General features: G+C 38.9%; 1 protein-coding gene across 16 annotated transcripts in view; it reads left to right on the top strand.

Moving 5' to 3' along the window:
* INPP4A (inositol polyphosphate-4-phosphatase type I A) overlaps positions 1-20,629 on the top strand; it is a 113,009-nt gene extending 92,380 nt beyond the window's left edge. For 10 of the 16 annotated variants that reach the window (XM_052705678.1, XM_052705679.1, XM_052705680.1 and 7 more), the window contains 8 exons: positions 1,556-1,728; positions 3,019-3,142; positions 4,128-4,254; positions 6,231-6,371; positions 7,669-7,766; positions 10,315-10,427; positions 10,794-10,948; positions 13,906-15,562. In XM_052705678.1, the coding sequence (XP_052561638.1) occupies positions 1,556-1,728; positions 3,019-3,142; positions 4,128-4,254; positions 6,231-6,371; positions 7,669-7,766; positions 10,315-10,427; positions 10,794-10,948; positions 13,906-14,086 (1,112 nt within the window). In that variant the 3' untranslated portion in view covers positions 14,087-15,562. Of the gene's footprint in view, positions 1-1,555; positions 1,729-3,018; positions 3,143-4,127; positions 4,255-6,230; positions 6,372-7,668; positions 7,767-10,314; positions 10,428-10,793; positions 10,949-13,905; positions 15,563-17,775 lie in introns of those variants that run through there. The other 6 variants (XM_052705683.1, XM_052705685.1, XM_052705690.1 and 3 more) reach the window with 1 other exon arrangement.
* The last annotated feature ends 458 nt before the right edge of the window (positions 20,630-21,087 follow it).

The following is a 21,087-nucleotide window of genomic DNA, read 5'->3' as shown; positions in this document are numbered from 1 at the left end:
GTATTTTGCTTTTTGGTCATTTACAGACCCATGTCAAGGCAGCAATTTTATTTTGAGAGAAAAATACTTAATGGGATGTAAAAGAAAAGCTGTAGTTCCTTGGCTTTTCTTCTGATGTTCCTTACGTTCTTTGTGGCAATGGAACAGAGCCAAATAACTTCCCCTTTGTGAGGTTTATAGATTATCTATCTACCACATGGAACAAAAGCAAAAAGGATACTTCTGTTAATCTTGTCAGCTAAGCTTCTTGTAGCTGACTTCCAAAGTTCCCTGTGTGGCTGATTATCAAAGAAACATTTATTGTTGCTAGCTCTTCAGTCCTGCAATTGAGTCAAAATCACAGTTTCCTTTCAAAGGCTTGAACTGACCCGGTTCATGTGGGCTTTGAGCTGCATGATGCCATGACTGTACAGCCAGCCAGTCTGGGGTCACTTGTCTTGTGGTTGTGGTGCTTTTTATCTACAAAAACGCATTGTCTTTCCCTGTAAAAAGAGAAGTTTTCTTCTCTTTCAACGTTCTGTACATTAAAGAGAGTGATTTTTTTTCTGTTCTGCTTTCTCCTAACATTGCAGAGAGAATGGTTTTTGGTACAGGATCTGAGTAATATTTCATACAGTCCTGGAAATGGTTTTTAAAAATTGGTGAGAAAAAAAGATGAAAGAAGGAGAGAAAAGACACTGAGACTATGAAATATGTTAAGATAGAGCAATTTCTTTAGGCAGAAAGAATGATAAAATGTTTGGGGTACTAAAACAGGACTTTGGGAATCTAAATGTATTTCTTCACTTCCTGTGTAGGACCTTGAGCAGTGTCACTGTGGGACATAGTTCATGTGTTTCAGTCAAAGTCAAACTCCTGATACCTTCAAGGGTTTGGCTAGCTCTCATCTACATCACTAGACTTAGTGTTTCTTGCTAGCTTGATGTAGACTTTCAAAGCTACTTAGCAGACATGAGCATGTGAAAGAGTACCTTCGCCTCTTTGATTTTTGACTCCTGCAAATGGAAAAAAAGCATGGTCTTACCTAACTGAGGATGAGTATTTTTAAGATGGTGAGGCATTGAACGATATACCCGATTCCACAAAAGGCAGAGGTGTTTGTGAGAAATCTCATTCACAGAGATGGCTAAAGAGATGTTCCCTATGCATCTAGTTATGCAGTGGGCTCCATATTGACTGTCCCTGTGTGCACTGTGAAAGGGTGTGTTTGAATGTGTACGCAAAGTTATATGCACAAGAGTGTGCTCATCTTTCTGTTAAGGCTTTCTAAATCAGCCATTGTATGACTTGTTCTGTGGCACAAACTGGGGAGCTATTACATGGCTGGGAAAGACTTAACAGCCTCAGACAGTCAAATTCCCCACGTTTTCCTCGTGCGATAACCGCTGTGTATTGATAACAAGCAGGGAGTAACTGGCCAGCCAAAATGAAATGAGCATTGCATGTGGATTATCAACAACCTTAACTTGCTACAGTAATTTGCTCCTTAACATACATTTGTTTGTTTCAGATAAAGTACTTACTTAAAGTGCTGTTAATTATTTATTTCAACCAGGCGAGTGGAGCGAAGCCCTTTATCCTTTGCTGACGACTCTCACGGACTGCGTGGCCATGATGAGTGACAAGGCCAAGAAAGCCATGGTCTTCTTGTTAATGCAGGACAGTGCCCCAACGATAGGGCTGTGTCTGAGTCTTCAGTATCGCAGGGATGTTGTCTTCTGCCAAACTGTAAGCAAGCAAATTTGCAGGGTTTGATTGCACTGGGACGTGCATTGGGTTTTTGTGAAATATGAAAGCTGGCTTTTTTCAGAATTTTACATGTCTGCTGTCCTCTCAAGATTAACAGTGTGATCTTCTCCTGCAGACTGTGCTGTGCTGTTCTTATTGGTCACTTCATGTGCTCAACAAGATAAATGTTAATTAAATGTTTCCTGGGATATACGTTTCTGATTTCAAAACAAATTGTGCCAGTGATAGTGACAATAGTTATTTTTAGTGTAAGAAAAAACAACAAGTCCAACATCACTTAGGGAGAGAAGCCCAGCCACATCAGGAGGAGCAAGTGCTGAGGTTTCTCTAGAAGTTCTGTTTCTGGGCCTGCTGAGGTCTCTTTTGAGTCAACCATTGACTAGCAGGTGTCTGCACTAAGAACTTTCCACATCCCTTCTGCCCACTGCACCTTCTTAGGGTGCATACTTCCCTGTGCAATTAGAATCTCTTTCCTGTATTTCAAGGAAGCTTTTCTCTTGAATGTTATTTGTTAGGGTTGTTGTTGTCTCATAACATAGTATTCCAAAGAGATACTTTCAGAGATGTTTTTTCACATACAAAACTTCAGAATGCACCTGATTTTTTGATTTGATGCTTTGAATATGTTTACCAATCATCAGTTCATCATAAATAGAACTTTAGACTCATCTCTTCTGTTTAGCTCTGTAACTTATACACCTGCATACCTAGTATCTGGCAGTCACTCTGGAACTTCCTTTGTTGACAGAAAAGCTGGTACTAGTGTGATATCTTAATACTGATTTTAGGATGAGGTCAGCACTGGGGCCTTGTCCAGAATACCTCATAACTGGAGGATTTTGAATCTTTGCATAATGAAAACAGACACTGCGTTTTTAAGCTTTTTAAAAATATTGATTTAAAAAAAATCTTTTATTCACGCAATCAAAATTCATAGCTTAGAACTAGTTTTGCTTTTCCATCTGTAACTAACACAGTTTGTAAGTTGTAGATTCTAACAGCAGTGGTCACGTCAAGAAAAGCGGATAGATGCAAGATCAATGACAGTCTGCCTTGGGAGAACATGTGAAGGCAGTATGCTCTAAATCAGATGTTAGGAGTGTTTTGAGTTTTGTTGGTTGGTTGTCTCTGTTTAGCTGCAAGTGGGGAAAAAAAAAAAAAGTTACTGAGCATCAGTCTAACAGATTTTATAGCACCTCAGTCTTACGTGCTCTGTTGTTTCCATTTGGAGCTGAAGAACCTTTTGTTTTTGTGTTTTCTCTCCCACAGCTGACAGCTCTCATATGTGGTTTCATTATCAAGCTGAGGAACTGCCTGCATGATGATGGATTTCTAAGACAGCTCTACACCATTGGCTTGCTGGCGCAGTTTGAGAGCCTGCTGAGTACTTACGGTAAAAGCACAGGGCATGCAGGAGACAGGAGCTGTTGAATCACCAAATCCTGCTTTAAATTGGCTACGGCAGACCACAAGTGTTTGGTACTGTCTACAGCTCAGCTACAAAATGTTTTCCAAAATTGAAATGCAAAACCAGGTTATAAATGGAGTGCTTAATTCACCAACAACTCTGAATTCACTTTAAATTACTTCTGAAAACATACAAATAAACTTGTCTTGTGATATAATAGAAACATAGAATAGAATGGTTTGAGTTGGAAGGGAGCTTTAAGATCATCTAGTTCCACCCCCCGTGCAATAGGCAGGGACACCTCCTTCTAGACCAGTTTGCTCAAAGCCTCATCCAGCCTGGAAATAATAAGGATAAAGCTTTATTTTTTTTTTTAAATTTGATTTCTCTTCATTTCTTCAAAAAGACTGTTATGTTTGTTTTTCCAACAAAGAAATTGAGTAATATTGCAGTAAGTTGAGAGAAACTATACCTGAAATATGCCTCCTCAATTTTCTTCACCTCTCATAATCCTACTGTACAAAGTGAGATTGGAGAGAGAATACAAAAGGGAAAAATCCTTTGCTAGTATTGTACTTGTGTCAGAATAGCCATCTGGATGCCAGTTAGGGAGCACTGTACTGAAAAAATCTGGACTATGTTGTAAGATTCTGCAGTACAATATGCCAAAACCTGTTTTTGGCAGTGTAGAGAAGGCACTTACCAGCATCACCTAAATTGGAAAGTGAGAGTACAATCTACATGAAATCCAGTAGTCTGGACTGTGCTGGATGATCGGTGTTTTCTAATATTGCTAAACTGATGAAGTTGATCATGATGTTGTCTGCAGGCTGTAGGTCAAGGTGGGCTGGGCTGCCTTGCATCCACAGAACTTCTTCATGAGATTGATGACCTACAGCCCAAATCAAATCAATAAAGGGAAGTTGCACATAACTGGTAATGATTACAATTCACTTCCTCCTTGTTTTAGGTGAGGAGCTGGCAATGCTGGAGGACATGAGTTTGGGAATCATGGACCTGAGGAATGTAACCTTTAAAGTAACTCAGGCAACATCAAATACATCTACTGACATGCTGCCAGTCATCACTGGGAATCGGTGAGCAAAAGGGAGGAGAGCAGGAAGTGGGGTGGGAGAATGGAGAAGCGATGATGCTGCACTTAAAATTCAAGTGAATTATGAGCTTTGTACTGTGCTGCTCTCTCCTCTCAGAACTTCAGAGAATTATTAGGTAGCTGACTAGCTTATTTTTTACTGGTGTTTAATTTTACAGAGAGCTAAGCTGAAAAGGAATATATAGCAAAGCTCAAATAGTGACAATATTTTTATGAGTCAGTATTATCCCAACCTAGCTTTCCATAATCACAAGCCAGTATTATTCAGTCTTCTCTTATGTACTTGTGCTGTTTGTAAATTTCAGACTGATTTTTTGATGCTGTTCTCCTTGTCTGAAATTCACTGATGTTGATAAGTTTGACAGTGCTTTACCATATGCCGTTGACCATTAGCATCAGGCAGCTGCTGGCTGCTGTGTATTTATGATCAATTTCTTAGCTAGCAGAGACAAACTGAATTTAACTTATAGTTGCTGACTTGATGTTCTGTGCTCTTACCCAGAGGGAGCCAGTTCACAGGTAGGTAAGAGTGGGTGGAAGGACAGAGCGCTCACAGAAGTCAGTGTTTAAATGTTTTAGTTTCTAATCTGACTTCTGGAGGAGATAAGGCTTTCTTGGTCAGTGTGGTGTACCACGTTCCACTGAAGATTTGCACAACTTTGTCCACATCTGAAATACAGCTACAACTCTTGAGAGTAAGGATCCGTAGAGGAATTTAATTAAGCTCAGATTCAGATGCAATAAAAAGTGTGCTAGGTGAAGGAGGGCTGCAGTGCAGTTGTGTACATGACAGAATTTGCTGAGACCTTTGGAAATGGCTGAAAGCTGACAGAAAATCCCTCTCAAAGAAAATCTTTAGTTAAAACCTGCTGTCAGCCATAGGATGCAAATCAAGAGGAAAACAGTCTTCACTGCACTCAGGGCTGATAATGTTGCTGTAGAGATTTTACCTTAGAATGAGAACAAAAAGTCATGCTTATTTATTTTGGTGCAAACGGTTTGGAGCTTTACATTTAGAAATGAAAACAGGCTTTTTGCTTTCAGTCACAGCATGATTTCTACTTCTATCCAAGGTATGTGTGGGACATACCAATTTTGATTGCCCTATATACTTCTCAGAGCTCCTTTGCTATACTTGAGTGTACATGCTGGCAGTGTGTTGTGAGCAGAAAAATTATTATAGGAAAGCTGAACTATAGGGACTTAAGGTCCTGCTGCTGCTAGATTAAACAGCACTCAGATCAGAGTGACTTTTGACCTAGCTACCTGTAACATTTGCAACCATGTGTCAGCCTGTTGCAGATGTAAGGTGGTATGCACTGATGTTATGGGTATTACCTCTCATTTACCATGGCGTAAAGCACACACAGGGCTCTTTGCCTTGGCTCAGTAGACCCAAGGTAACCTGCTGACTTGTGAACTTGAGTCATGATGTTCCATATCAGTGCTCATTAGCTCTCTCTTTGGTATATGCTCTGGTTCACTCCTGTCATTGCCTTTGTCCTTTGGCTCTGAAATATCAGCACTACTTACTGTGTCTAAAAACAAATCTTCCTCTGCATATGCATCATCACTAAACATTATCACTTTAAACTCAAATCTACTTTACTCAAGATGGGGTTGTGCCAAAATTTGGCTTTTTTGTCCCTAAGTCACGTTAGAGCAGTAATGTTAATGAGAAGAGCAATATCAGCTTTTGTCAGAAAATTGACAGATTGGATTGAAATGTCCATGAGAACATAAAATTAATGTTGTTGTTGCTGGTTTGTATTTGAAGTAGAAGAACTTTTTGTAACTAGGAGCAAGCTGCAGCAGTTTTTTCAAGTCCTCAGTTTTGACTGATACTGATTTTTCTAATAATGGGATTGCATTGTGGACGTTAGCCCTCTTCACAGAAATAACACTTTCTCAGAATGATGCTTCTGATTCTTCATCTAATATTTATTTCTTTGTTCACAGTGATGGATTTAACGTGAGGATCCCTTTGCCAAGCGCCTTGTTTGATTTGCTGCCGCGAGAGATTCAAAGTGGCATGTTACTGAGGGTTCAGCCTGTGCTCTTCAACGTGGGGATCAATGAGCAGCAAACCCTAGCAGAGAAGTAGGTACTTGTTTCTGCAGCTCAGCCTTGATGGCAGTTCTGCAATCTCCTGTTCTGCTGATAGGGTGCCTCTGTGGAGTTACGTTTTTGCATTGCTAACAGTAATTCGTTTTCTCCTGCAATACACAAACCAGGGAGCGTGGAACAAAGCTGACAAACAGAAGGAGGTACTTCTTCATATGGCACATAGCTGTGAAGGTCCTTGTCTCATGGCTTTGTTTCTAATACAGGTTTATGTTTCAAAAGAGAAGACGTATTTAACACAGATGTGCTGCTTCTCACCTCTGTGAGTGGTAGGTCACTGGAGGATGAGATTACTCTGAGTATCATTGTGTTTTTGCCCTGGTGGTTTAGCATTCTTCCCTAGGCTTCCTCTTCTGGAGGAAAGCTGTCAAAATCCAGGGTCTTGGGCTAGATGGACCTTTGTTTTAATGTATTGTTGCATTTCTTATATAACACAGCACTGCTTTCGTAATGCTGAAGAATGTAGTTGTGTAATACTTCTTGTTAGGGAAACTGTTCTGGAGGAGCCACCAGTTTGCTCAGTTCTAGCTGTATTTTTAAGGAGCATGTTGACAATTGCTGTTTTTATGGAGTGCTTAGTGAAGTCAGGCACAGGCATGTTGTGGCATCAGTGTGCTGTATGATGGTAGACAACTAGAAAACATCAGACTAAGCCATTCCAGCAGATTTTGTTGTCCTCTGTTGCCTATAAAGGGAGTCCAAGTTGACTCCATAGTTGTAGATACCAGTATGGTGTGCATTCATATTCACGTGCATGTGTGTATACATGTATGTACATATACATAAATATATGTATATAGCTAAGTGATGTGGATCACATCAGTGATGAGTGCTTATTACTTTCACATTTTATCGCTCCTGGATCCATATTTCTCATTCACATCCGAAATAGAAGTTCTTGATCCTGTCTTCTGAAGCTACAGTTATTATTTATATATAGTTATTCAAACTTAAAGTTTGAATTTTGGCAAAATGATTTACCACATGGGTTTCTAATTTTGAAAGCAGGATACCAAAGCCCAAGTATTATTTTCTACAACATTTTGTTTCTGCCTTCCTTCCCACATTTCTCCTCACACTTGTATATTTCTTTTTCTGGAGTGAATCACATCAACTCTTTACTGCTATGCTTTACTCTGCGTTTGAGTGTTAGCACTTCCTTGGGATGAATCTTTAAACAGTTTTCTTGTCGTATTGCCGAGTGAAGTTGTCCTGAAGAAAAGGAGAAAAATTGCCTTAAGTTTACTTAACTTCCCTTCTTCACCTTTTAAAGGTTCGGAGACACCTCACTGCAAGAAGTAATAAACATGGAAAGCTTAGTGCGGTTAAATTCGTATTTTGAGCAGTTCAAGGAAGTTTTGCCCGATGATTGTAAGTATTTGATAATTTAGTAGAACTTCTCAGGCTCATTCTCTTACTTGTTTGTTTTAATTTATTTCTTTAAGTGTTGTTACGCCCATGTCAATAGCCCCCAATAAATGATGCAGCGCAGTTTTACTACGTAATAATTTTATTTTAATTTGCAGGTTGAGTAGATTCAAGTGTTTCAAAGTTCAGTCTGAATAACCTTCCTCTCCTTAATCTTCTTTTGAATCTTTTTCCAAGTGGCATTATGTATTTTATGAACATAGAGCCATGCAGTGAGATTGCTGCGACAGGTCGTAGCAGCAGCACTTGTGTGTGCAGTTTTTGGTCATGTTCTCTTAGTGACCTGTACAGAGAGCAACTGCCATTTTTTTGAAGCCTCTTAGTCATGTCCTCTCTGCCTATCCTTTGTGCATGTAATTGTCACATCTGCAGCCAACGACAGAGAAGTCGAGCACGTGAAAGAGGGACAGTAGCTGCAAGACTGAATGTTACTGGTAATCTAGGAAAATGTCCTGCTTATTATGTTGGGTTTTTTTTTAGGAGAAGTGGCTCAAGTGTCCCCAGAAACTGTGACAATTGGTTTGTTATCATTAATATCAAATGTCTTATGAACTAATTTCTTGTTCCCCAAATTGCAGTTTTATTGCAGAAACAGAAGTGCTGCAACATGCAATGGGATGGTTAGAATGCTATTTGTTGAAGTAGCTTATAACACTTTCAGGCACCCTGCATTATATTTGATGCAGCTGAGAGTCCCCCCCCCCTTTCTAGTCACTCACAATTGGGCATGGTAGTTTTCACTGAAGTTTTAGCTGCAAAATCTTAAGCTGTATTTTATTATATGGTAGTCTCATATCAGACTGTCTTGTAAACTTCAGATATTCATCCATTTATGTTGATTTTTGTTCTACTGTTTTTCCTGTTCCTTTCTGTCCATAGACTTCCTTATCTCATACCTTTATTTCAGTCTCTTCCCTCATTCCCAAACCTCATGTTGATGTAGTCATCTGTTAGCTTTTGCCCTTTTCTGTTAACATTTTGTTTAATCCTGCAGTATGTTTTCTGTCCTGTCATTTGTTCCTTTTTCTTGTTTTTGAACTCTGTTTTGTCATTATATTTAGTTTCCCTTATTATTAAAGAGCACTGGCTTCACAACTTCAAGCTTCACCAACACTCACTTTTTGTAACAGAAATTTGCCTCGAGTAACTTGAAGTTCTGAATAAAACTAATGTTCAGTGTTGGACAGGTGGCATTAACAGGCACCTTAACAGCAAAACAGAGCAGAACGGTTTTGTGTCCACCCGCCTTTTCTCCTTCACTCCAGCTGCCTGTTGTAACACTGAGCTCCCTGCCAATGAGATGAATACCTCTGAGAGGGAAAATCTGCCCTCTGCCAAAATTTTGTTCTGCTTCACTGTTTTTTCCTGAGTAAATGTGGACATGCTGTACCTGGTCTTGCAATCTAGCTTGGACAAATATTTTGTGGTTATAAATATTAAGAAAAAGTTTTGAGTAGAAGTGTGAAAAAAAATAATGCAGGTGTCCCAGCAGATGTGTTAGAGATGCTCTGTGAAAAACTGAAACGTGGACAAACCTGGAAGTGTGCTTGTCCAAGAAAAGGCTGGGAGTATGTTTTGTGCCTCCTCTGTGGTGATGGTCAGCATGTACAGAGATGTACAAAGTGCAAAATACTTCCCCATGCACCCTTGTCAGGAGAGAATAACTTTTTTTTTTTTTCTTTTTAACTGTAAAATAAGTGGTATTATAAACAGCAGTTGTGTAACCTGTGTTATACAGGCAACAGGAACCAAACATACAAACAGATCCTTCTAGGGACAGGCAGCATAGTGATGTATCTGCTGGTATCTTGTAGGTGTTCCCTTCCAGAACAATACACGAGGAAAGATTTTCCCCGATCCAGTGTCATTTTGTTTTTCTGAAAACGTGTGCCATGAATTCTGAGCACTGCAGAATTTCCAAGAAGTCAGTGACTGTGTAGTGGTTCCCTTTGATCACCTTGTCTCTAGGCATACTCAGGGAGGTGACTTTGACCCTTTTTTTGTTTATAGACATCAGAGTGTGTTTCTTGTAGCTTTAAAAATGAAGACATGAACAGAAATAAAATGGTATCTTTACAATTTCTGTAGAGACATACATGATTTCCTGTCACATCTGTGGGGTGCAGTGCCAGCAGTTACATGCTTCTATATAATTCTGAGCATGTCAAAGCAAGTACATCTTTGCAAACAAGATACTATACCAATCTTATTCCCTTCGTTCCCCCTGTTACTGTATTGCTGTATCACATTCTGAACCCATGAAATTTTAAATGACATGAGTATATATTTCCAGTAGAGTTTTATTAAACTTGAATTTGTTTTTCGGTGGTATCGTGTAATTAAGAATTGAGTTAGTTGTGAGCTTTGGTAGTTTGAAGAAAACATGACTGTATTTCCAATGGGCATGTAGGAGTACATTTCATGCAACTGATCTTTGTGAAAGTGTTGAATACAACTAAAAAAAGTGGACTTGGTTTTGTTTGTATTGTAGGTCTACCTCGATCTCGTAGTCAGACGTGCCTGCCTGAACTGTTAAGGTTTCTGGGACAAAATGTACACGCAAGGAAAAATAAGAATGTTGATATCCTTTGGCAAGCTGCTGAGGTATTTAGTGATCTGAGTATTTCTGTATAGTTCAGTTGATTTTCTGCACACATGCATAGTTTCCACTTTTTATCACTGATATATTCAGATTTCTTCACTTGCATGCATTAGCTTGGAAATATTGTGTGGCTGAACCTCCTCCAGATTTCAGCCACAGAGAAGTAAAGAAAAGGATTTTTTTGCGCATCAGTATTTTCTCTACAACTCAAGTAACAAAATACTGCTGTACCACAGATGACAATTTTTTACATCAGAGTCTACACAGGATTTATATCTCTTCAAGGAGGAGAAATACAGGTCTGTTGTGTTCTCTGGGAGAAGGTAATGCACGAGGAAAGAATGATCAATTGTGTATCCCGTTTCTAGATATGCCGCAGACTAAATGGCGTTCGGTTTACAAGCTGTAAAAGTGCCAAGGATAGGACTGCTATGTCGGTCACCCTAGAGCAGTGTTTGATCCTACAGCATGAACATGGAATGGCTCCACAGGTCTTCACTCAGGCTCTCGAGTGTATGAGGAGGTAAGAGTTTTACTGTGTCACTTAGGCCTAAGTAAGGAACCATGCAAACTGCAGAGGAGAGGTGGTCTCTGTTTCTATCAAAAGAAACAAGAAGTAAAACAAAGCCAAAAAAGCTGCAAAACTGGTTGCGAGGATTCATCCCTTGCTTGCATGTCTTAAAGAGTTACACTGTTGAAGCTGGTCCTTATTGGGTTTGCATCAGGGGAGTTTTAGTTTTCAGTAGTGAACTGGAAGTTTTCAGAGAAGTATATGAAAATAAATTTGCAATCCATGCTGAGCTTTACTGAACAGGAAACTGGTGCTTCTTTGAAAGTTGTCTGATGATGAGGTTGCTGCTGTCATAGCACTGGGTTTCTTAGTTCTAGATCAGGCATCAGCTGTCTCTGATTTCTCAGAGATGCATGTTGTTCTTTGAAACACAGACTCCTGCAGTTTGCACTGGTTTGACACATGTATTCTTCAGCAGTGAAACACTTTGCTCACCGGGCAAAACGTCAGTCTGAGTGTTTCACAGTGCAGCAATCAAATTTCATCACAGCGTGTCAGTGTGCTGTTGTCCTACCAGTATAATGATGTTCTGTATTCTGAAGCAGCAGAGATGTTTGCAGAATTCAATACTGTACTAAAAAAATCTGTTTACTGTTGTTCAATGCCTTGTTTCAAGCACTGCTGGAAAACTCCGTAACTCACATACCAAAAGAAAGGATAAGAAATCTAGCTTTAGTCTTTATCAATGTAGTTCAACAATGCTGTTCAGTCCTGTTTTTCAACATTCACTCTTACTGAATGTACTGTACTGTGTGTCTTCTCACCAAATTCTCTAGAGTGTTCAATTCTCTTATCCTTTCTGTATGTTTTTGCTGTTTGACCCTTTCTTACTCTTTGGGTACTGAGAAAGAAAATGTCTCATACAATAGCACTCGCAGCCTCTTACACTAAAAACTTGTTTTTCATTTCAATGTCCAACTGGACGTCACTGGGCCTTTTTATGTTCACTTTTTGTTGGACTGTTACAAAATTAATACCGTATGTGAAAACTCTGCATCCAGAGTTTGGTTAAAACTTGACATTCGAAGCAAAGACAGCTCAGAATAGCTTGTGAGGGAGAAGTTATTGACTTAAAAACAGAGCCGAGTGACTCTCAAATACCTTATTGTTTAAACTGTGCAACTTGTTGGTGTAGACATCTGAAAGAAAAGAGCTTGGTTGTGCAGTTTTAACAAAGCTATTTGCTTAGTAAGAATAGAAACGGAACAAGTATAATACTAGGGATCTTGCTATTTTCTTTATGTTAGTTAACGAGTTAATATTTTTAATGCAGTCAGGGTCACAGTACAGGCAGAGATTAATAACGACATTGTGTTGGGCCTCTGTACCATCAGTTTAATTTATTACCATATCAGATAAAACACTGACATATGAAACACATTGCTTTGTGTTGACCTACATCAAGTATTGAAAGTGGGCCAATTTAATCAAAACCTTTGGCTAGCATGTTCCAGCAACATCAGAAACTTGCTCTAACAGATGAAAGATGTGGTTTGCTCTTCTTCTGTTAGATTGTTGAAAAAGAGGGATTATGCAGAATAAATGCTGACTAATCCTAATGGAATACTAAGGCAAGATGGGTTTTCATCAAGTTTATCCCTGTCTCATTGATTTTTAGGGTAGGTTGTTTTTTTAAATATATTCTCCAACTCTATTTGAGACCAATGGCAAAAAATTTAAAAAGCTTAAATACAGGGATAGGGTTATGGAACAAATACAGAGTATTGCAAGTTGAAAGGGACCCACATGGGTCACTGAGTCCAACTCTTGGCTCAATATATACTCCACCCAAGTCCAACTCCACCCAAAACCATCTTGACCTGGACAGGATGACCTGACCTGGATGCCCGATGTAGGAGATGGAAGAGTTTCAGATTACTTCTAGAGCATGTAAAAATACCTTTTTTTCATTTAACCTGGACCTTATTTGATGTATGCAATTGTAGAAAAAAAGTAAGGCTCGGTTCAGTCTTGAATACAGACATTTCCAGAAATGGTGCAGAACTTGTGTTTTGCTTTTGGTAAAACATTTTCAGTTGGGCCAAAATACAGAACTGTTCCTGAACCTTGGGAAATACCCATAGCACTGCTGCCTTTTTATTCTTTTAAACATACTGTCAGTGCGTCAGGTGCACACAGTTTGCCCTGGCACGGTGGGAGCTCTGAGCACTGATTCTGAAATCTAAAAACAGAATTGGACATGAAGAAGTGAATAGGCCAGTCCTCAAAGCAATGTAAGCATCAGGGGCGCAGTGAGATGGGCTGTGCAACGTCTTCCCTTCACAGGTGAACATTGAGGCACTTCAGAAAGACGCAGTTTGAAAGTGTATCAATACACATTTGAATTTGGTTTGAAGATGAAAAGCAAATGGTAGTTTGGTTTTTTGGTTTGTTGGTTTGTTTTTTGTTTTGTTTTGTTTGTTTATATATTGAGCATTTAGTTAAGAGGTCAAAGTATTTCACTGCAGCTCACGTGGAAAGATGTTTGAAAGGGTCAAATACTACAATGGTTATTCATGTTCAGCTTGCTTTTCAGAGCTCCACTTTTTTGCAGCATGCAGAAGCATGGCAGAGCTGCATGGGATATTGCTTGGTAATCTGAAAGAATGAACATGGAAAACCATTAATGTTCAACCTACATGTATTTATTTTCAGTAGACTACAGTACTTCTTTCTTATTTTTCTCTTTTATTCTCTTTCCCTCTCCTTTTATCTGTAATTGTGCTGATATATATTTTTGAGATGTTTTCCCTGTTTTTCTTCATATTCTGGTTTTGTTGTGGCTTCTTCCATCTTTTTTTCATCTTCTTGACCACTTTGCGTTGCCATCTCTTTTTACGCATTCATTTGCATGTCCGTCTTCTTTTCTGTTTTATTTTTCCTCCTCCCAACCTTCTTCCTTTTCACAGCATTGGAACACGGGAGGTAGTCACCCAGAAGAACTTGAGTGGCTTGGTGCCCATCCGAGATTTCAGACTAGATCCCAGCCTCCTCTACTCTATTCCTTTACTAGCTCTCAGCCCCAATTTACTGATTGTGTGGCTGTTTCTGAGCATAGCGTACCTGGTGGCCAGATTACGTTGCAAGTGAAGATAAGGTTAAAAATAAAAACAAACAAACAAACAAATTGCTTGAACGTGTATTGCCACTTGGTACCTGCTGGACAAAAGAATGTGTCATAACATTGTCTGCCAAGAATTATTATTATGCCTTACAATTTTACGTTTCTATTGTACTAAACTGTAAATATACATCAAATTATTTTATCAAGAAGAATTGTATTGAAACTTTAAATTACTGTTCTGCTTTCAGTGCTTGTAACATAGTCTGACATTTGGCCTGTTACCTCGTTACTTTAGCCGGCCTGAAGATCTCTTACCAAATACAGTTTTGTGTTACTTGTTTCATGTATTCCAGAGAAAGGAACTCTGAAAAGAATTTGTATCTTTTGTATATTCAGGGTGTATGCTAATCTTGCCTTTCATTTTTACAAGCTAAGAAGAGAAAAAATAAAAAATATGGGTGGGGTTTATAAGAAGTTATAAGAAATTTATTTAAAGAAGTAAACAAATTTGTACCTTTATTTCAAAGCATAATATCCAAATGATTATTACACAATTTGTAGAACCATAGTCTCGTTCCTTTCTCGTGGTTACGTATGTTCCAGTAGACTAGTGTACCCACTGAACAACAACTTGCAGTGTGCTGCATGCAGGATTATTTCATTATATTTATAGATCTGCATTTTGTAATATATTAAAGACAAAAAGATAATGGCGTCTGGTTAGCGAGAGTATGTAATTGGCAGAGCCTGCTAATGATCCACTGTCTGTTTCAGGTGCTTTGTTCTATAACTTATTCTGAAACAGGGTCATTATCATCCTATTGAAGTTAGTCTACAATATTTCAAGCAAGGAAAGGAAGGTATTAATTAGCTCTGTTATTTGGTGGGCTTGAGGTTTTCCACTAGGCTTTGTGTTAATGACACTGGGCTAAATATTAGTTATTTCCATTTTTGAGTGTCAGACAGCTTTAATAAATTATGATGACGATAGACAATGATTTAGAGGTAAACGAGTGATGGCAAGAACATTTATTTAAATGATGATACTGAAGAATTATGCCTAGTTTAGTCACACGGAACGATTGTGGAAGAAATTTGGACACAGTTTGTATCTAACATCTGACTGGGATAGGCCTGTTCAAAATGGTGGACTCTGCTGATGTAGTAGTGTGGAAGTGCTTGTCAATAGCAATAGTTCATTGAAAAACTAACCTCATTTAACATAGTTTGCTAAATTCGTAAAGGGATTTAGTTTGCTTGGTGCCTAAGATGACAGAATGTTGAGCTTGATGACCAAGGAGAACTCCGCTAGTACTGTGATTTCTAATTTCTACTATTATTAACTTGCTCAGAAGACATAGATAGCTATAGCTTATATTATCACTTTTAATGTATTTTGAAAGCTCCTGAAGGAGGTATGCTTAAAAAAGAGAAGAACATAGTTTAAGGGAAAAAAAAAAAGAAAAAAAAGAAAAAAAAAAAAGGAAAAAAAAAGGCTAAAATCCTAAATTTGGCAAAATTCTATCTAAATGAAGTACATGGTTATACTCGTGTCTTCATGAAAGAAGACTGTACAGTACACTATCACCTGGTATTTTTCTCACTATTCTTCCAATTTTGTTTTTAAAAGAAAAGAAAGCCCACAGACAGTGTATGTATATACTTAAGCATTTATCCTATTTATTTTGGATTGCTTCAGCAAAGCCTTATGGGCTTTAAAAACACGGTGTGATGGTATTGGACATTTCCACATCCTGTGCTGCTGTGCAGTACCACTGCATCTCAATACAAATAATTTCTTCTTTCTGATTAAGGTTGGTTTGTTTGCTATGAGTACCAAATTCACTTTTTACGCAGTAAATGGTGATTAGGTTCACTGTAGCCTTCTTGGTGAGTGTCCTGTGTTCAGCCTACCAAGATGTGAAAGTAACTTTAATAGGGGTGTCTCCACTGAGCTCCCTGCTGTTATTAAGTCTGTTATAAATGCAGTATGAAGCTTTGCCTGTTTACTGTTGTTGGCAAGATCAATAAGACCACCTTTAAATTAATTTACACTAATTGTAAGTGAAAGCTAAGACCTTTTGAAAACAAAAAGATGGGTTCTTTCATACCCTTTGGTTGGGACAAGTTTTCATTTTTTGTTCTTTAGTTCAGCCTGTGCTTTCATTCTGGGATTCAGATTTAAAATGACACAGTGCTTACAGCTCACATGCCTCCAGAAGCTCCGCAACACACAAAATAGGTGAGATACATCTTTGCCATCGTGCTTGCAGGCCACCTGTGCCTCAGAGGGACATGGGCAATGCAGGCAGTGGAATGAGAAATGAGCAGAATTATTCACTTCCAATTGGAAATTCTCAGTTGGCATCCCATATTTTTTATTTTAATTAGATGTTTTTATCACTGCTCTGAAAGATATTTCCTGCCAATCCTTGACGGGTCTGTTTGCAGCAGTCTTTGAGGGATGTGCAATGCACTAAACAGTGTCACAAGGTGCAATCCATTCTGTAGGACAGTCACACACAAGATATACTGAGAGATTTCAAACATGAGCTGTTATCTGCAGTGAAAACATTCAGTGTTCTGTGAAGTTAAACTAGGTGGTACATAAGTAGCAGAGCTACAGTCGATGTGATTAACCAAAATTAGAGGAACAGTGAGATCAGCAACAGCAGAGAGCTTTCAAATTGAAATAGGAAACCAAACCCTCCTTGTGAGTCAGATTGCCTCTGTTTAGCTGGTACCTGCTGCAGCCATCTCCAGGACAGGAATGATGAGACATTCCCACCTTAAGATTGTGTACTGTACAACTTTGCCATGAACTTTTACTATTGTTAGATCAATGTTTAGGTTTCCATTCTCTGTCAGAACACATTCTCATGTGAGCCTAAATTGATTTCTAATATATAAAATGCAGTGCTTCCTCTTTGTATATCTGTTTTGGATTTGAAATAGATTTACAATAGTAAAGAAGCCTTATAAGTGGAATCGTTTTTTTATTGTAGCACAGAACCTCTTTGTAATGTGGGGCAGTTGCACCAAAGCATTGGGTAAAGTTGGACTCCCAAATTCTGCACAGCTTTGTTGCATTGGGGTGATGACTGTCAATGCAGCCAACACAGAGCTGCTATTTCCTGGTGTTTTTTTTTTAAGAGTATGTTGGTTTTCAAGTCAATTTATGCATGCAAAGATAACTGGAAAGCCATTATTTTTATATCAGCTCTGGTCCTTAAGTAAGTTCTGATAGCGCTGATGTACAGGGAACAATAAAATAAAGCTCCTGTTGAGAGGTGGGCAGTCTTTCTTTTTCAACATAACATACTAACGAATTAGCAGAACTGCATTTAAGCAGTCTTTTGGGATCCTTTGTGCAGTGGCACGTGAGCGCCGTAACAGCGTACCCTGAAATACATGAAACCTTCCTAAAAGAACTTTCTCACTGGATGCACTGCTGCTTTTTAGAAATGCAAAACTAGTGATCAGACATAGCATGTGTCCATTCTGTGTGCTTCTTACTAGCATTGTATGAGGAGTCATCATCTTTAATATTTGCAGTGGCAAATTAATTGAGCGCTCATTGAATATAACCAACTTTTTGTTAATGCTATGAAATAACCAGTTCATTTCATCTTAGCTTAAGTCTTTTTTTCTTTTTTTTTCTTTTTTTTTTCCGTTTTACTGCTGTCATTTTTTTGTGCTTGTTTTTTTTCCCCAGTGAGGGGTGTCGGCGAGAAAATACAATGAAGAATGTTGGATGTCGCAAGTATGCATTTAATTCCCTGCAACTGAAGGCTTTCCCAAAGTATTACAGGCCTCCAGAAGGAACTTATGGAAAAGTTGAAACTTAAGCATCTTATGTCCTTTAATTGCTGTTCCATTAAGACGTGTGGCTGCACTCTAGACTAATACATGATTCTGTCATCCAGACCAGATCAGTAACCTTTCTGTACGTTTCACTAGGCTATATGGAGCATGTTACTTACCAGTTGGAGTCTATAGTAACAGTTATTTGACACCTTAGCTTGAGAATAGTGTGATGACTCTGCCCATTTAAATAGCCTTCAGTGTATGTAAGACGAGCAGATATTGTGCTATTTAATAATTACCTACATGCAAGTAGCTGGGTACCTCCTGGATGGGCAAGGACTTTGCGAATGGCATTGAGGCAGCTGCTTCACCTACTTCTTTCAATACTGAGCTGACTTCAGACTGAGCTTTTCGTCACTCTTTCAAACTGAGAGTAAACTCAACTGTTGTAAATAAAAAGGGATTGGACAATAGGCAGTCTAATCACAGCAGGATGCATTATTGCAATCAAGAAACAGATGTAACTTCTAAAAATAATCAGCACAATAGCAGCCAGGAGTATAAATTGTTTCACTGTATATAGGATGCCATCTTGAAATATGAAAAGAACAATAAATGAAAAGGCTGGGCCTGTGAGGTCTAGTTTGTAGTTCTGTCCAGATAAAGACAAATTCCGGTCATTTTTAGCACAAAAGGACTTGGGCAAGTGTGAACCAATTTTCAAAAGCGTTTCAAAACATAATGATGTTAACCCATTAATGGCAGCAACAGTTCTCCCAGCCCTTCCCCACTATGACATGTTCATTGTGTTCCATGGTAGCGTATATCAATCACTGTGCTCCTTTACCCATGGCTTTTTATATTGCTTCTGCATTGTCAGCGTTAGGATGTCGGGGCATTGCATTTTTTAAATCGGTGTTTGGTTTTTATCAGTATCTGTCGACTCAAAAATGCTTAAAGTACCCAACATCCCCCCAACCGCCTGACAAAAATGTTACTTTTATTAAGTTTTGCTCATTTTGATGGAACGTAACTCATGTGCCGATGCATGAGAACCTCAGGTGTGTTAGCTTCAGGCTGAGGCTTGGTAGTCTATCAAACTTTGATAGCATTTCATAAAGGTTCAGTACATCTCCTTGGAAATCATCTCCGAAAGGATGCCTTGAAGATAGAGGATACGTTCTTAAAATGCAGCTAAATGTTAAGTTGCAAATCTTAACAGGATTAAATCATTCCTCGCTAGCTTCATTCAGCCCACTGTGCCCTACCACTCTAGTTTCTGAGGGCTATGAGCTGTAGAATAGAGAAGCTGGTCATTTGTTCTTGTGAGAGTAGCAACAGCCAGGTAAGTATATGGCTGTTTTCTGGCTTCCTTCTCCCTCCCACTGATGTTTGTCTGTGCTGTCACTGCTCTATCAGTCATGTTCATTCTGCTCCCATGTAGGTTTGGGGGTTTTAAGTCCGACAGTTTTTGCATTTTGCTTTTAGCAGTCTGACACTGAGCAGCATGTCACAAAGCCAGCCAAGAGAGTTCTGCTGAACCACGTTGTTACCATTGCTGCAGACGTTCTAGGAGGGGAAACAAAAATGCTCTGCAAATTCAATGCATTTGCAGGTCTTTTCCCAGTTGCAAGCTCCTTCTGTAGTAGCATAGACCCTTGGGAAATTACAAACCTTGTCCTCCAATGAACAGTTGTTGCTTTTTGTTCTTTTTTTTTAATGTGTAAACAAATGTTTGGTGAAAACCATTGCAGTGAGATTTCTTTAGACATTATTCTCTTAGTTCTGCTCAGCCTTCAGCCCCCGACCCGTTATTAAAAGCTACATTTATTTTTGTATGAACGATTGTCTTGATAGCCCTTAGTTTTTATGAGTTTTAGTTTCATTTTGTATATTTCAAACACAGTTAATATTTTAAGTCCTATATTGTTACACTAAAAGTCTTCTTGCAGCATTCAGCTTCAGAAGAATACAAGAGGTCTACGGTTGCAATTAGCAGCGCCGCTCTCTTAGATGGTGGCCCACAGTCATCAGGTCTGCTCTAGAGCTTAGTGATCCTTTCTTTATTTCGTACACCAAATAGAATCGGAAGCTCCCCAGTTTTCTATATGCATGGTTTTTGCTCCCCTTTTAAAGTGGTGGGATATTTTAAGTGTACTTCCATGTAGAGCATCATTGTCCAGCTGACATGTTCCAGGTACAGCTGTGGGCACAATGCACGCCGATGGCTTCTTCTGAAGGGCGTAACGAGCAGGGAGGTCTCGAGCAGTTAATCAAAAAAGACAAACTGTGAAACTTGAAATCCACACAGGACACTTCACAAGGGTGAAGTAAGCTTTTCTGTTGCACAGGAGAGACAAAACTTAAGGATTACTGTAAAATGAAGTTCTGTCTAATGTTCTTTTTTGAGTACGTTTTTTAAATTATAAAACATACAAAGGTAAAAAGACAAAAAAAAAAAAAAGAAATCCAACTTGCCGAGTATGTTCTGTGTATGTTCTGTGAAAGTATTACAGCACAGTTGCCTTTTGTTTCATTTCTACATGTAAAATTATTGTATAATACGACACTGTTTTGTCCCAACACAATTGTATTTGCCAAGCTTTGTGCATTGGAAGATTTTTATTTATTTGTTTTTGGGCAGTATTAATATATCATAAACATATGGCTACTGTTTTATATATCCTAGTTCATCCAATCCATGTATGCTGTACATGTGCTAGTCTTTAGGATGAAAACCAATAAAGAACTGACGAGAGTAACGAGGTGGCTTACTTCTAGTGCTTTCTTGGGTAAACTGATCAGCACTTTAAGGTTGCTCGGCTTGGAATGCTTTGCTCTTCAGACCACTCGTGCCTACAACAGTGCTGGTTGTCGCTGTTCAGCAGGGATAAGTTGGCCCTGATCCACAAACCACCCAGCCTATGTGCAGCTACACCGTGTGACCACTGATGCAACGGCTCTGATTACAGAGTGACACCTTCAGGTGCTGCCGAACATAAAATACACAGTGATGCCCAGTGGAAGGGCTGCTTACAGCTGTAAAAACAGTAGGTTTCTTTTTTGTGGCAGAAAGATTCCTTTAATGTAGGTGTTGGGTTTTTGTCTGGCCTCTCACTGCAGGTGTATGCAGTACACACTGCAGGTGTATGCAATACACAAATGAACAAACACCTCCACAAGTCTGCATATTGTGCACAGATGTAATTCTCTGCCCAGC

Source organism: Tympanuchus pallidicinctus, unplaced genomic scaffold (assembly GCF_026119805.1).
Source record: "Tympanuchus pallidicinctus isolate F22 unplaced genomic scaffold, pur_lepc_1.0 scaffold6, whole genome shotgun sequence".
NCBI lineage: Eukaryota > Metazoa > Chordata > Aves > Galliformes > Phasianidae > Tympanuchus > Tympanuchus pallidicinctus.
This window is presented reverse-complemented; position numbering and strand designations above follow the sequence as displayed.